The sequence below is a fragment of the Chenopodium album genome, chromosome 1 (assembly GCF_948465745.1).
Source record: "Chenopodium album chromosome 1, dcCheAlbu1.1, whole genome shotgun sequence".
Taxonomy (NCBI): Eukaryota; Viridiplantae; Streptophyta; class Magnoliopsida; order Caryophyllales; family Amaranthaceae; genus Chenopodium; species Chenopodium album.
In genome coordinates, this window is record NC_137834.1 from 5,410,378 (window position 1) to 5,426,654 (window position 16,277).

Below are 16,277 nucleotides of genomic sequence, written 5' to 3' on the forward strand. Positions count from 1 at the left end.
ATGAAAATGTACCTATTTTATGTGATAATACAAGTGCTATTAACATTTCTAAGAATCCTGTGCAGCATTCCAGGACAAAGCATATTGAGATAAGACATCATTTCCTAAGAGATAATGTTGAGAAAGGTCTTGTAGAGCTGAGTTTTTGCAACAGTGAAGAACAAATTGCAGATATCTTCACTAAGCCATTGGGTAAAGAGTCTTTCTGCAAGTTTAGAGTCATGTTAGGTCTGACTAGGTCAAACTAAGAGACCTCTCTCAGCTGTTTTCCCCAATGATTGGCTAATTAAGTATTCTTTAAATGTGTGCGTGCATCATACCTTTGCAATCTGTCTATTATCTCAATGTTAATTGCTTATCTCTATGTGAGCAATATTGCAGCTAATCACTTTCAGGATTGAAGGCCATATTGAACAGATGAGCAACTGTTTCAGTAACCCTACCAGCAGAGGAAACAGCAGCAAATACAAACGGATTAATTTTGAAATTAATTTCAAATTAAACCGTGAGAAAATATTTTTTATTCTTATTTGATTTTAAAATCTTTTAAATATGGCAGTTATTTTCCTCCAACGGCAATTTGTTCTGACAGTTGCAATTATGGGCAGTTGTTCATTTATGGAAGTTATTTCCAAATTAAAATAACTTCCAAATATCTTCTGATTCTCTGATTTTATTTCTGATTGTCTCTATAATTCCTCTTGCTATATATTTGCTTCCCTTTCCTTGCTCCGTGATTATTCATCATTCATCAAAAATTCTCAACTTCTCTCTCTACACAAGATCAATTCTTCGAAGCTTAGACAAGCAACAATGGTGAGAAAGACTAAAACTTTAACCCCTTCTCCACAAAAATCCAAATCCAAAAAGGCCCCAAAAGAGAAATCCATCGAAACCCTCACTCAAATAACTGAAACCGTTTCTTCAAACCCCAAATCACCTTCTGAGGGGGAACCTGTTAAAAAGATAGCCAAGAAACTTGAAAAACAGTTAGAGGAACTGGCTGATGAAGGATTGGATGAGGAGAAGGAGGACAAGAAGATGGAGGAGGATCTAGATGTAGTGGTGACCAAGGTGGTTGCTGGTACCACTACTGGTTCTGTAAGGAAAAGGCAGACTAGGGCTGCTTGAAAGGTCATTAAGGGCTCAGAAGAGAAGGAGACTACACCATCTGAGTCTAAGAGAGGAGAGAAAAGGAAAGCAACATCATCTGTTTCCCGTATCTCCAAGGCTGCTAAAGGTAAACAACCTGTTAACCCCAGTACTGGTGCAACTTCTTTAAGTTCTAGGACTGTGTTATCTGGTTGTGGTGTTGAGAATGAATATTTTGATATTCCTGCTTTGAGTCAAGTTAAGGAACTTCTTGCGTTCCAAGGATGGATGTCTCTGTTTAATGATTTAAATGATGCTTTTGTTGGTCCTGTTCGTCAGTTTTTTGTTAATCTGAAGCAAAACATTGATATGTCTGTGGCATCAACTGTTTCTGGTAGTATTGTCCATGTTTCTGAGTCTGTTTTATCTGAGTTGCTGGGTATACCTAGAGATGGTTTTGGTAGATATAGCAGTGATGGGTGGCCCCTAATGGGAGGAGTAACACCTGAGGAGGTTACTCGGTTTTTGTTTGGAAAGAAGGAAGAAGCTGGTTCCCCTAGTGACTATAGGGAGGCAATTATGTTAGTTCTTCACTCCATGTGTTTGAAGGTCTTTCTGCCCAAAGGTCAAGGCAGAGGTACTGTTAGGATCATGGACATGGTTCTGATCTATCTGATCCTGAAAAAGGTTAAGGTTAATCTGCCTGCTCTAATGATGGAGCACATGTTGTACTGCCATGCTTCATCCCACAACTCCCTGCCTTATGGTTCCTTTATCTGCAAAATCATCAAGGAGCAGAATCCCAAGTTTTCTTTTTCTGGTGAAGTGGTGAGTCTTCAGTTGTTCTCCAAGAAAATACTCACTCAAAAGAAGATTGACTACTCTGGAAAGAGGCTGACTTTTGTAGGTCAAGAAAGTAGCCCAAGGGATGCAGGGAACCAGGAGGAAATCACTCCTGAGGATGTGGCAATGCTTCTTGCCAAGTTGGAAAGGCAGGATGAGAGGATCATAAAGTTGGCTGCCAGTCTAGTGCTGGCTGAAGAAGAAAGGAAGCTTGACAAGCTTATGAACAACAGGAAATTCCTCACTATTTGCAGGGTGATTGATCACCTGTTGCCCCCAGAGTCTGGGATGCAGTTTGACTCTACACACTGTAGGATCATTGAGACGGATGATGAGGAATCCTCCAGTGAGAAGGGTCCTGATGCTGAAAAAGGAGAGGGTTCTGAAGAAGAGGAAAATGAATCTGATGAGGAAGAAGAAGAAGAGACAGAGGAAAAGGAGAAGAAGGAAGAAGAAAAGACAGCTGAGGAAGGTTCTGACTTCGAGGAGGAGATCAACCCAGAGGATGAAGAAGAGGATGAAGATGATGATGAATGATCACTTCAGTCTCCCCCTCCCCTTCCATTAACTGCCATAATATTTGCTGTTCCCCCACACTGCTAGACTGTTTTTCATGCAGTGTGGTTTCTATTATGTTTCTAACCTTCTGGTGTGTAATCCTGAACAGTTTTAAGCTTTTTCTGTTTCATGTGATTGAATAAACTGTTTGTGCTAACCTGCAGCATTGAGATTGATCAGTGGTTGAAACTAATGATTTTTGGCTTCCTTGCGATATTTTGGTGTGCAATTCTATTTTTTGAATGCTTTTTAATGATGCCAAAAGGGGGAAAAGCAGGTTGAAGTTTCTGAAAAGGCCTTGTTAGACAATTAGATTGAGTCTTTTATTTCCTTGAGTCAGATAATCACAAAAACAAGTTAAAATAGAGAGAACAGTTAGATTAACTAACTGTTTCAGTGTCTTTTTCCAAAAATCCAAAAACAAGTTGTTTCTTTTAAATAAAGATGGCTATCCTGGTCAGTCATCAGTGTCATAAGTCTTTTACACAAGATATCCCTTGTGTAGAAAGTCTAGTAGAAAGTCTTGTCTTCTTAAGTGTAGATTAGAACTTTCTTTACTTTGCTGTTTCTCACTAACGTGCAGGTGCAGGAAACTTCAAAGTGTTTGTCATCATCAAAAAGGGGGAATTTGTTGAGTCACTTAAGGTTTTGAGTGATGACAAACAGCTGACTAGCTGGTTCTTGTTGGTTTTATATCATATCAACTGACATTTTGAACAGGAACAGCTATCCCAAGTACTTGAGGCAATATGAAGTCCTTTTGAATCAAAGCATTCAAGAAATATGTATCAGAATGTTCTATCAAGGAAGGCCGTCAAGACTTGAAGATTATGAAGTCTCTCAGATTAGGATAGTTGATCTTTGTAGTCTTTATAATGTTAAGTGTGCATGGATGTTTGTACGTAAGCTATCTGTATCCCTTACTTAGAATATTTAGTGTTGTAGAGATCAGGAAAAGTTGACCTGATCTCTAGGACACTAACAGGTTAGGAAACAGCTGCTTCGTAGCTTGTTTCGTGAACCTGGACATTAGTTCAGTAAATATTTTCTGGAATATATATTTCCTATCCTTAGAGAATATTTACTAAACTAATTGATTCAGTTTATGCAGAGTTGGAGATGAATTATTTCGCATATAACTTAGAATATATTATTCTACCCATTTATGGAAAGTAGAATAATATCTTAGAATATCTCTTATTTACAAAATAAAAGATATTCTATTTTCCTAAGTTATGATCTGAAAAGATCACGAAAGAATTCATCTCCCAACCTTATAAAAGCATAAACTCGATCAGAATTTCGAGTGAGCTTTTCTGAAAAACTTCTCTATCTTTGAAAGCTCGAAATACACTCTAAGGGAAATAGTTAGTTCATCTCTTACAAACTATTTATGCACACAGTAAGAATTGTTTTGTAATTATCTCTTGTAAGCCTTGAGTGGAAGCATTTAGAGGGAAACAAAGGGTTTGTATTGAATCACTAAGAGGTTAGTGATTGGGTAGCATTTACGAGTGTGAGTGCAAGTGCTTGTGAGTTCAAGTGCGAAGTGACACCTAGAGTTAGGTGTGGGGATCACGAGTGTGATCATTTGTAATTGCTTTTGTTTTTCAGAGTTGATTAATAAAAGTAATTAGGGTAGTGGAGGACGTAGGCTCAGAGTTGAGCTGAACCTCGTTAAATCTTTGTGTTGATTATTTATTGAATTTTCTGTTTCCGTTGCAGGACCAGTTCATCACCTGGTCCCCTTACTTAAATAGAGAAGAAAATCCAATAATTCTTAACACTGCCCTGTACTCAATTCAACCCCCCCCCCCTTCTTGAGTACCAGCTGCACTTTCACCTTGTCCGACGCTGCCAAGGAGTGGTTATTTGAGGTACCTGCTGGAACCATTACAACCTGGGATCAGATGCTGAAAGTGTTTGCTGACAGATATTTTCCAGCATCTTTAATAGCCAATATCAGGAAGGAAATATGTGGAATTCGACAAGAAGATCCGGAGACACTTTATGAGTATTGGGAGCGTTTCAAGAAGTTATGTGATAACTGTCCCAACCATCAGATCAGTGAGCAATTACTAGTGCAGTACTTTTATGAAGGGCTCAAGGAGTCGGACAGAAACTTTATTGATGCTGCAAGTGGTGGAGCTTTGGTTGATAAAACACCCGCGGATGCAAAGAAATTGATTGCTAACATGGCTGCAAATTCTCAGTATCGAGGAGGTCGAAATATTAAGTCCACTTCTGTACGTCAAGTTAATGAAGTGGTGAGTTCTAACCTCGAACAACAAGTAGCCAAACTCACTTCATTAGTGGAGCGAGTGATGATCGAAAAAGGGCAAGAAAAGGCATGTGGCATCTGTTCCATAGTAGGACACCCTACTGATATGTGCCCTACTATGCAAGAAGAACAAGTGAATTATGTTGGTGGTGTTCAGGGACAGCAAAGACGTTATGATCCGTTCTCTCAGACTTATAATCCGGGGTGGAGAGATCATCCAAACCTGAGATATGGCAATGTTCAGCATCAGGCAGGCAACTCCAACCTCAGACAACCAGCTTTCCAGCAACAACAAGCATCTAATCCTCCACCTGGTTTTCATCAACAACCGCAATATCAGCCGCGACCTCAAAATCAGCTAGTTTCCCAGCCACAATCTGGTAGCATGTCTCTGGAAGAAATCGTGAAGGCAATGGCTGACAACACTTTGAATTTTCAGCAAGAAACAAGAAGTGGACTAAAGAACTTAGAGAACCAAGTTTCTCAGTTAGCTAACACAGTGGGAAAACTCCAAGCTCAGAATTCTAACAAGTTGCCTAGCCAACCAGAGAGAAATCCGAAGGAGAATGCAAGCGCCATATCACTTAGAAGTGGCAAGCAGCTGGAGGTTCCAGAAAAAAGCAGGAGTGAAACGCTAGCAGAACACCAAGAGGAACAGGAGACTGTTGTTCCAGAAAAAAATAAGCAGCCCTCTAAGGTAAGTGATGTTGTTTCATCCAAAACTGACCATTTTTCTTCTTTTGTTCCTTTCCCTAGCAGGTTAACTTCTAAGGATAAGAAGAAAGAGATGGAAAAGGAGGTGCTAGATGTATTTCGCAAGGTAGAGGTGAACATACCTTTACTGGAAGCCATAGGCAAGTGCCGCATTATGCAAAGTTTCTGAAGGATTTGTGCACTAACAAGTGAAAACTGAATGGAGATGAGAAGGTCAGTGTAAGTGAGAATGTATCTGCAGTTTTACAGAGGAAAATTCCTCCCAAGTGCAAGGATCTAGGTATTTTTACTATACCTTGTAGAATAGGTAACACGAGATATGAGAGGTGCATGTTAGACTTAGGAGCTTCTATTAATGTGATGCCTTTATCTATTTATAAAGCTCTGAACTTAGGACCTTTAAAAGATACTCATGTGATTATTCAACTTGCTGACCGTTCTAATACTTATCCTTTAGGAGTGATTGAGGATGTCTTAGTAAAAGTAAATGAACTTGTGTTTCCTGCTGATTTTTATGTGTTAGATATGCCAAATGATGAATCCTCTAATGCAACGCCAATCTTATTAGGGAGACCTTTTCTAAAAACATCTAGAACCAAGATTGATGTTCATAGTGGGATTTTGACCATGGAATTTGATGGGGAGGTTATCCGATTTAATTTATTTGATGCCATGAGATACCCCTCTGATTGTGAATCTGTTTCTAGTATAGATGTTATTGATACACTAACTGAGCAAGTATTTTTTCTCTCTGGTCATGATGCATTAGATGTTGTTTTGACTGAACCTGTGGAAAAAGTGCAATACACTAACCTGCAGGAACATTTTGAGCTTGAAAATGATGTCAAGGAAGCTTTCTCCTCCTTGGAAGTGCTTCCAAATAAGCAAGGAAGGTATGCAGATAAATTTATGAAATTGCCTGTCACATCTAACAGACTTTTACCTTCTGTTGTACAACCACTTGAAGTGGAGTTAAAACCTCTGCCTGACCACTTGAAGTATGCATTTTTGGGAGAGAATGACACTCTTCCAGTCATAATCGCGAGTAACCTAACTCCGACTCAAGAGCAAAAGCTGGTGCAAGTTCTCAAGGAGCACAAAACAGCTTTAGGGTGGACAGTTGCGGATATTAAAGGGATTAGCCCTTCTATGTGCCAACATAGAATTTTATTAGAAGAGGGAGCTAAACCTATGAGACAAGTGCAGCGACGACTTAATCCACCTATGATGGAAGTAGTAAAGAAAGAAGTATTGAAGCTTCTTGAAGTGGGGGTGATATATCCTATATCAGATAGCCCTTGGGTCAGTCCTTTGCAAGTGGTCCCGAAAAAGTCAGGAGTTACAGTGGTAGAGAATGATAAGGGATAAATGGTTCCCACTCGAGTGCAAAATGGGTGGAGAGTTTGTGTAGATTACAGGAAACTTAATTCTATGACTCAAAAGATCATTTTCCCTTACCCTTTATTGATCAAATGGTAGAACGTCTTGCTGGTCATGCTTATTACTGTTTTCTTGACGGATATTCAGGTTATGTGCAGGTTCCTATAGCTCCGGAGGATCAAGAAAAAACGACGTTCACATGCCCGTATGGCACATTTGCGTATCGTCGTATGCCATTTGGATTGTGCAATGCTCCGGCAACTTTTCAGAGATGTATGGTAAGCATCTTTTCAGATTATCTTGAAAATTTTATAGAAGTTTTCATGGATGATTTCACTGTACATGGAGATTCTTTTGATAGTTGCTTAGAACATCTCACTTTAGTTCTTAAACGTTGTCTTGAAACTAACCTTGTGCTTAATTATGAAAAATGTCATTTCATGGTTCAACAAGGTATAGTTTTAGGCCATATTGTGTCTTCTGAAGGAATAAAAGTCGATAAAGCTAAAATAGACCTTATTTCTTCTCTGCCTTACCCCGCCTGTGTGCGGGAAGTTCGTTCTTTTCTTGGCCATGCAGGTTTCTATCGCAGGTTTATTGAAGGATTCTCTAAGATTGCGCAGCCACTATGTAGACTACTCCAAAAGGATGTGGAGTTCCATTTTGATGAGGCCTGTAAGCAAGCATTTGACAAGCTGAAAGACAAGTTGGTCACTGCTCCTATTCTACAACCTCCTAATTGGGAGTTTCCGTTCGAGCTGACGTGCGATGCTTCTAATTATGCTGTAGGGGCAGTGCTAGGTCAGCGAGTTGGAAAAGTTCCCCATGCTATCTACTATGCTTCTAAGACTTTGGATGCGGCTCAAGTTAATTATACTACAACTGAGAAAGAACTTTTAGCTGTAGTTTTTGCTTTAGACAAATTCAGGTCTTATTTATTGGGTACTAAAATTGTTGTGTTTACAGATCATGCAGCGCTAAAATATTTATGGTCAAAGGATGTATCAAAACCTAGGCTAATACGTTGGATTTTATTGCTTCAGCAATTTAATGTTGAAATAAAAGATAAAAAAGGTTCTGACAATAGTGTTGCTGATCATTTGAGCAGGTTAATTGTTGTAGCAGATGAAGGTAAAGCTCCAATTAATGAAGAGTTCCCCGACGAGCAACTTCATGCTTTGATCTCAGGAACTCCGTGGTATGCTGATTTAGTGAATTTTCTTGTATCCGGGAAGTTTCCAGTCAGCTACACTAAAGCACAAAAGGACCGGATGCGAAGCATAGCAAAATACTACATATGGGATGACCCGTATAACTGGAAGTATTGTGCTGATCAATTGATCAGAAGGTGCGTACCTGACTATGAGTTTCTTTCAATACTAACTTTCTGTCATTCTTATGCATGTGGTGGACATTTCGGGCCTAAGAGAACTGCACGCAAGGTTTTAGAGAGTGGATTCTACTGGCCATCCATATTCAAAGATGCATATGAAATTTGTAAGACCTGTGATAATTGTCAAAGAACAGGTACACTAGGTCCTAGGAATGAAATGCCCCAAACCCCCATTTTAATATGTGAAATTTTCGACGTTTGGGGTATGGATTTCATGGGACCCTTTCCTTCTTCTTTTGGCTTTCATTATATCTTGCTTGCTGTTGATTATGTCTCAAAATGGGTGGAAGCTATAGCCACCCGTACTGATGATTCTAAAGTGGTTGCAGAATTTTTGAAATCGAATATATTTGCTAGATACGGATTTCCAAGGGCCATCATCAATGATAAGGGGACACACTTTTGCAATAAGACAGTAGGGGCTCTCTTAAAGAAGTATAATGTGTTTCATCGAATATCTACTGCATACCACCCACAATCAAATGGACAGGCTGAAGTTTCTAACAGAGAGATCAAGTCCATCCTTGAAAAGACCGTAAATCCAAATAGGAAAGATTGGAGTCTCCGCCTTAATGATGCTTTGTGGGCATACAGGACAGCATATAAGACGCCCATTGGGATGTCTCCGTATAGGCTTGTGTTTGGTAAACCCTGCCACCTTCCTGTGGAGTTGGAACACAAAGCCTTCTGGGCCGTGAAGCAATGTAATATGGAAATGGATGCAGCGGGTGAGCAACGAAAACTTCAGTTACAAGAGTTAGAAGAGATCCGGAATGATGCTTTTGAAAATGCAAGGATATATAAAGCGAAGACTAAGGCATTTCATGATAAAAGCATCTCACGGAAGACATTTACAGTTGGGCAGAAAGTTCTTCTCTACCATTCCCGGCTCAAACTATTTCCTGGTAAACTCCGTTCTCGATGGGTGGGACCATTTGTTGTCACAAAGGTGTATGAGCATGGTGCAGTGGAGATTCGCAGTGAAGATACGGGGAAGGAATTCAAGGTGAACGGCCATCGACTCAAGCCGTACTATGAGGGTCATCAGGTCCAAAACGTTGAAGTGATGGAGCTAGAAGTTCCAAATTATGACAACTAGCATGCTGAAAAGGCGTCGAGCTAACGACGATAAATAAAGCGCTATTGGGAGGCAGCCCAAATTTATTTTGTTTGTTTTTGTCATTTTATTTTTAAGTTTATATTTCTGTTTTCTTTCTTAAAAAAAAAAAAAAAAAAAAAAAAAAAGAGAGAGAGAGATCTATTGCTTTTTCTTATTTTTAAGCCCCTTATAAGATTCAGGAAACTAATTCTGCTTTTATTTGGTGTCCGTTGTTGCACGACAGTGAGATTGGCTGGAACAATCAACTGCTGGTGGAGTCACAGCTAAACTGAAACAAAACCGGCCATATTCGATAGTGTTTACAGCAAGTTATGAGCAGGCCCAAGCTTGGGGGATGCCAACAGGGAGCTACACAAGCCATGTTCACAGTTTGCCAACTGCATCCAGTGAGCTCGTTTCCTTCTCTCTGTCTATTTCTCCTCTTTATTCATCATGTTCTTATATTCTTTAAGTCACACATTGAGGGCAATGTGTGAATAAAGCTTGGGGGGAGTGCATTCAGTTCTATTTCTTGGTTTTGAGTCTGACAGTTTGTTTTTGGACAGTGCTTTGCATATATGATTCCATATCCACTCTACAATGCTTAACTTTGGCTTATAGACTTGTATGTATGCAGAAAAATAATTTTTTTTTTTTTTGAAAAACTAATTTCTTTAAACAGTCACCAGCCTGATGGAAGTCAATATTGTGGTGTTGTAATAAGAAAGAAATGATTTAGGCATTAAGGTATTTGCACCCCATAAGCCAAGAAGCTTAGCAATGACATGATCCATTAAAAATCCCGATTTGATAATTATTAGCCTATTTTTCTGATTACACTTATGAGTCATTGTCTGAAATTTGAAATTTGCCACTCTAAGATTAGTAGAGCATATGCAGTGTGAAGAAGATTATGGTTGTTATATTGATTTGATCCGTTGTTGTTTTATTAAAAAAGTTTCATATTGAAGGCTCTATGTACCAATGTATGGGCTTAAAAAAAAAAAAAAGAAAAAAAAAAGAAAGAAAAAAGCAGTTGAGCCTATATATGTACGTGTGGTGTTTTATGTATCGTAGTTGAGTAACTCGAGTTAGTAAATCCGTAGGGGTTTCTTCAAACCTAGTGCCTTGGGCCAACTGGACCGGGAGTCATTGGTTGAAAGCTCGTTACATGGGTTGCTTGACAGATACATGGCATTAAGAGTCATGAAACATTAAAAAAAACAAATAAAATAAAATAAAAAAATAAAAAATAAAAAATAAAAAAAATTGTGGGATTTAATTCAGTATACATGATGATAATTGCTGCTCTACGATTCTTACTCTACCATCACACTCATATATACTCTTCAAACCTCACTTTACCTTGGCCCATTTCATCCTTAATTTGTGTCCTAATGATCTTTTGAGTTATTCTGCTACTCTGTTGATGGAAACTAGGCTGTGATTATTTAAGAGTTGGTATTTTGGTTCATAAATTCTTGAAATTTATTTTCCACCTGCATATATACTTGATTTGAAGCTGTCATTGATCGAAGTAGAGTGAGTGGAACATGTCAGGTTGCATATTGTTATATCAAGAGTCTAGCTCCTTAGTAATTTTATGTCTTTGCTTGAGGGCAAGCAAAATTATAAGCTTGGGGGAGTTTGATAGGACCGTAAAAGTATATTATTTTTATACATTAAACTCTTGATTTTATATTGGCATTTGATAATTTAAGAGTATAATAAGTAATTTTCTATCCTATACATGAGTTACTACTATTTTATTTATTTGTTTGCAGGAAAGAAAATATCGGCATCAAATTGCATTCTACGCCACTGTGATTAAGAGAAGCAAAATTTACAAGCCAGTTGACTCTCAAATATTTCAAGCCCAATATTGTTTTATTGTGTAGGCTTTTACATTTGGGCCTTGAATGAAAATATCTTCCTACTTAGCTGAGTGAAGAAAAGAGGCAGCTCAAGAACATTTCTCCTTGCAGTAAAGCATAGAGTTTTTCACCGACTTTCACGGAGAACAAACCGTCAAACAAGATGATAAAGATGAAATTGGATAATTATTGGAGCGAAATACTCGGAGCAACGGAGATGAATCAAAGGCTAGTTCCTTATCTTTATGTTAGGGAAGTTTTTGAGTGTTATCAGATCCGTAATTTTGGGGAGCAAAATTGAGGGAATATAATCTGAATTTCGGCGGAGAGTTGCGACATCCAACAGTGAACAGAGGTGGTAGACGAGTGAACAGAGGTGGCTTGGTTCTGTGCATGGTTACTCTGATCATCTACTGGAAGCTTTTGATATTTTATATATTTTGTTTACATTCAATTGTCAGCTACTTGTTTTTACTTTGGATTAGCAGTAGAAGTTTTGTTTAGAAAATGGAAATAATAAAGTTAGTGTTTCCTTAATTTGTTCTTGAATGCGTCAGTTACTCCTAGGAATTATACTTTGATTGCTTAATATAATTTCTAGTATCTATTTCTATTTTGCTTTGTTAACTAGTTTGATGAATTCTATATGTTCTAGTATGATAACCTCAATATTTGTTATGTTAGGCTAAATTATTAGGGGGGTAGGGAGATCAATTATGCATTGGATTATTGGATTGTGAGAATTGATATGTTGTAGTCCTTGGGTATTATGTTTATATTCTTAATTGGTTTGATAATCCGCTTGAATTACGAACTAGTTGATTATGTTTGAGACCGGCCATCTTTAGTATAATTTGTTAGTTTGACGACTAGAATTTTAGCTTGTGATCCGTAATTGTTCTAGCTAATACCATTAGTAGTGATTAGGTGTGTGATTGGTGACTAAAACTTGTCTCACACCTAAGATTATCAACCCTTTGAGTTGCACAAGTCCGAGCTTGTGAGACTCGTGGCTTAAGTTAACTACTTCCTTGTTATTAATGCGGCTAATTAATCGAGTCTAGAGAGCTTGTTCTAGATTATTAGTTAGTTAGACAATATTCCGAGAGCTTGTTTGGTATATATGCAATTAAGGGAAGTTTTGAATGCTTGTTTGTGTTCCTTGGTTAACATTAAGATATAAATGTAATTCGTATAATTCGATGAGCAATAATTGATACTCCAATGCTATAATACATCTCCCGATTCCCTATTTCATTATTTTTGATTTTATCGTATTTTAATTTTTATTAGTTTACTTCTCCGTGCTTTATTTGTTATCTAGTCAGTAGTTTATTTATTAGATCATATCATTGTTTCTTCAAAACAGGGGTTTCTAACTTACACAAGTAATAATTTGATAATCCAATTCTCTGTGGGATCGACCCTAGCTTACCCTACTACATTTTAGGAGGTTTTAGTTAGGTTTATATTTGGTAGACGCGCGATAGTCGTATCAGTCACCGTTCGTGCTTTTCTAGCTGTTGCTGCTGCGAAAAATTGGGAATTGCACCAAATGGATGTCCATAATGCTTTCCTCCATGGTGATCTTGATGAGGAGGTGTACATGAAGCCTCCCCCTGGGTTTCATGGTTCTCAGCCTGGTTTGGTGTGTCGTCTGCAAAAATCATTGTATGGTCTAAAACAAGCTCCTCGTTGTTGGTTCCATACATTGGCTACGTCTCTGAAAAGGTACGACTTTTCACAATTGTACTCTGGCTACTCTCTTTTTACTCTGCAATCTGGGTCTACTCAACTTAGTGTTCTGGTGTATGTTGATGACTTGATTATTTCTGGTAATGATTCTTCTGCAATTTCAACATTCAAATCATACTTGAGTGACTGCTTTCACATGAAAGATATGGGTGTTTTGAAGTATTTTCTTGGTATTGAGGTTGCGCGGAGTCCAGAGGGCATATTTTTATGTCAACGGAAATATATATACACTTGATATTATCGCAGAGTCTGATTTGCTTGGGGCACGTTCGACAGGTACTCCAATTGAGCAAAATCATACTCTGGCGAAATCAGAGTCACCTTTTATTTCAGATCCTGAAATGTATCGTCGACTTGTGGGTCGTTTGATATACTTATCATTCACGAGGCCTAATTTGGCTTATGCGGTTTATATCTTGTCGCAATTTATGCAACAACCGCGTCAGGATCACTGGGAGGCCGCCCTTCGTACGGTGCGTTACTTGAAAGGATGTCCGGGTCAGGGATCCTTTTGAGCTCTGATTCTGATCTTCATATTATAGGTTGGTGTGACTCAGATTGGGCTAGTTGTCCATTGACGAGGCGATCTATTTCTGGTTGGTTGGTGTTTCTTGGTGCTTCTCCTATATCTTGGAAAACTAAGAAATAGGATACTGTGGCTAAGTCATCTGCTAAGGTCGAATTTCGTTCTATGTCAAAAACCACTGATGAGTTGAAGTGGTTGAAGGCTCTTCTTCTGAGTTTGGGAGTCTCGCATCCCCGCACAATGAGTTTGTTTTGTGACATACAATCTGCGTTGCATATTGCGCGGAATCCGGTATTTCATGAGCGTACTAAACACATTGAGGTTGATTGTTATTATGTTCATGATGCGATTCAGGATGGTATTATTAGTCCATCGTATGTAAAAACGACGGATCAGCTTGCGGATATTTTCACTAAAGCGTTGAACAAACAACAATTCTCGTATCTCCTTGGCAAGTTGGGCATTTGTGACTTGCATGCTCCAACTTGAGGGGGGGTGTTAGGCCATATAAATATGTATAAAATATGTATAGCTTCTCTAATGGGCCGTAGTTGTGTTACGAGCCCTAATCTCTCTAGGTTGTATGTATATACTTGTTTACATCCTAATACAATACACTGCATTATTCACTCTATTATTAACAATATAAAATATGATGGAATAACAAAAAATAACATACGATATTTTTAAGTGGAAAATCTCTATCACCCTTATCTTTAGGGATGAAACAACTTTATTACTAGTTACTAATAATAATATCAGATATATACAATGTATTTAGGTTAATTTACAATACAATCATCCTAAAAATACCTTCATTTACTAACTATTTTTTATATTATAAAATTCATCATATAATACCTACCCTATTAATTGGGAAAAATTTCGTGCATGACCTACTGTTGCGATTATTATTATAAGGAGAGAGTAGCAAATAACCAAATACCATTTGCTATTCCATCTAAGATTCTAGGAGCTTCCCACCAACTTGCTAAATAAATGCAAGTTTAACAAAGTCAACCTTCTACCACAATTGGACTTACAAGTCCATCTTCAATTCCAACCACCACTACACTATTCATATCAATTCTTATTACATTACTACTCCGTACTTAGCTACTACCTTATTGTGATTTGGAAGATTAACCCATGTCATTAATTCAATATTTCAATGCAATATAAACTCGAGGATTAGCCAAACCTTAATTAATACTCCGTAGTTATATATGATGAACAATATTAGGAGGTGATTTTAGAGAGACAACAAACAATCAACATGACTAAGTTTATATGTTTGTATGTTGTATTAGTAAAAGTCAATAACGACATAATTTAAAATAGTGCTATTAAATGAATATTAAACCACATAAATTAAACCTTGCTCTCAATCTCAACCAAAAATACAACAATATAAGAGCATATAAGGAGTAATATTACTAACAATTCTTATAATTTATAACTGATCATCAACATTCAACTATTGCATATTAATTAATTAGAATTTTTGGATATCCATTTGCTAAGCACAAACTTCTGATGTCTTTTCTTAATATAATCCTCTGCTTTGGCATTAACATCGCCTTCATCAACTCCCTTGCTACCATCATAGTACTGCTGGTTGAGCTGCGCCTTTGTAGTGCAGCCCGAGTCGCCCCTCGGCTTCCTCTTCAATGGTGACAACACATGAGAGAAATAGATGCGGTATTCATCTAATAAACTCTTTGTGCGAACTACCTTGTTTGAATTTTTTGTTGATGACATTTCTCTTTTTACAAGGCTAACTTTCTCTTTGAATTGGTGTTTATGAGTTTAATTTGTGAGTGATTAGGAATTAATTGTCCTATATTTATAGGCTTGTATCTCAGGCACACATGTTGTATTGTTGTTTAATTACAGTATATGTTTATTTTTCTGCTATATGCACGTTTTTAATGATGTCTAGATTTAAGATCAAGTGAACTTATTATATATTTCAATAAAATGATCGAGTAATAAATTAAGCTTATTGGCAGTCTTTTTCTTTACAGTAATTCTTAATCTATAGGTACAATTGTTCCTTGATATTATTATTATCTATTACAATTAAAGTATTTGTCTAATATAATTATCATTACAAAGTATTTATCTTTAGAATCATATAAAGGTTTTCTATGCATGAAAAGCTACCTAGCTACGAATTGTATCATATCCCATAAGGCTTATAATGCTGAGATTTGATATATCCATATCTATGTATGATACAAACTTACTATAATTTATTGTATAACAATAGTGCTAACTTATTTAGGTGTAATAATACCACATAAACTATACAACGGTTTTCACTAGTTATTATATTGTATTTAGAGCACACAATAGACGTTACCATTTCACTAATAATTAGACTTCCAGAAGAATAATCTATACTATTTTTATATATTAAAAAGCGTTCCTAAAAACGTTTATGTGCCAATCATTCCTCCCTTTTTTGCAATAGCATTATGCCACAACATCACTTAATAATAAATCATTCCTCCCTTTTTTGCAATATCATTATGCCACGTGATCACCACTTAACAAAGGGCATATTACGGATTTCGAACACTAAGCCTTAGGGGGAACAAGATCAAACTTCTTACTGTTTTAGCCAATAATAAATCATATCATCTATATAGATTTATACAACTATAAATGATACGCACAAAATTAAATGGGAAAACTAGATTCGCAACTTGAAAAAAAAATAAGAGGAATAAAATCATCTTTTCCCAAACAATGGAGAG

At 37.3% G+C, this 16,277-nt stretch overlaps 1 protein-coding gene across 1 annotated transcript; it reads left to right on the forward strand.

The window, feature by feature from the left end:
- The first annotated feature begins 4,403 nt into the window (after positions 1-4,403).
- Positions 4,404-5,657, forward strand: LOC145627190 (uncharacterized). The gene has a single exon (XM_081679586.1). The coding sequence runs from the start codon at positions 4,404-4,406 to the stop codon at positions 5,655-5,657; it is 1,254 nt and encodes a 417-aa protein (XP_081535712.1).
- Positions 5,658-16,277: the final 10,620 nt, after the last annotated feature.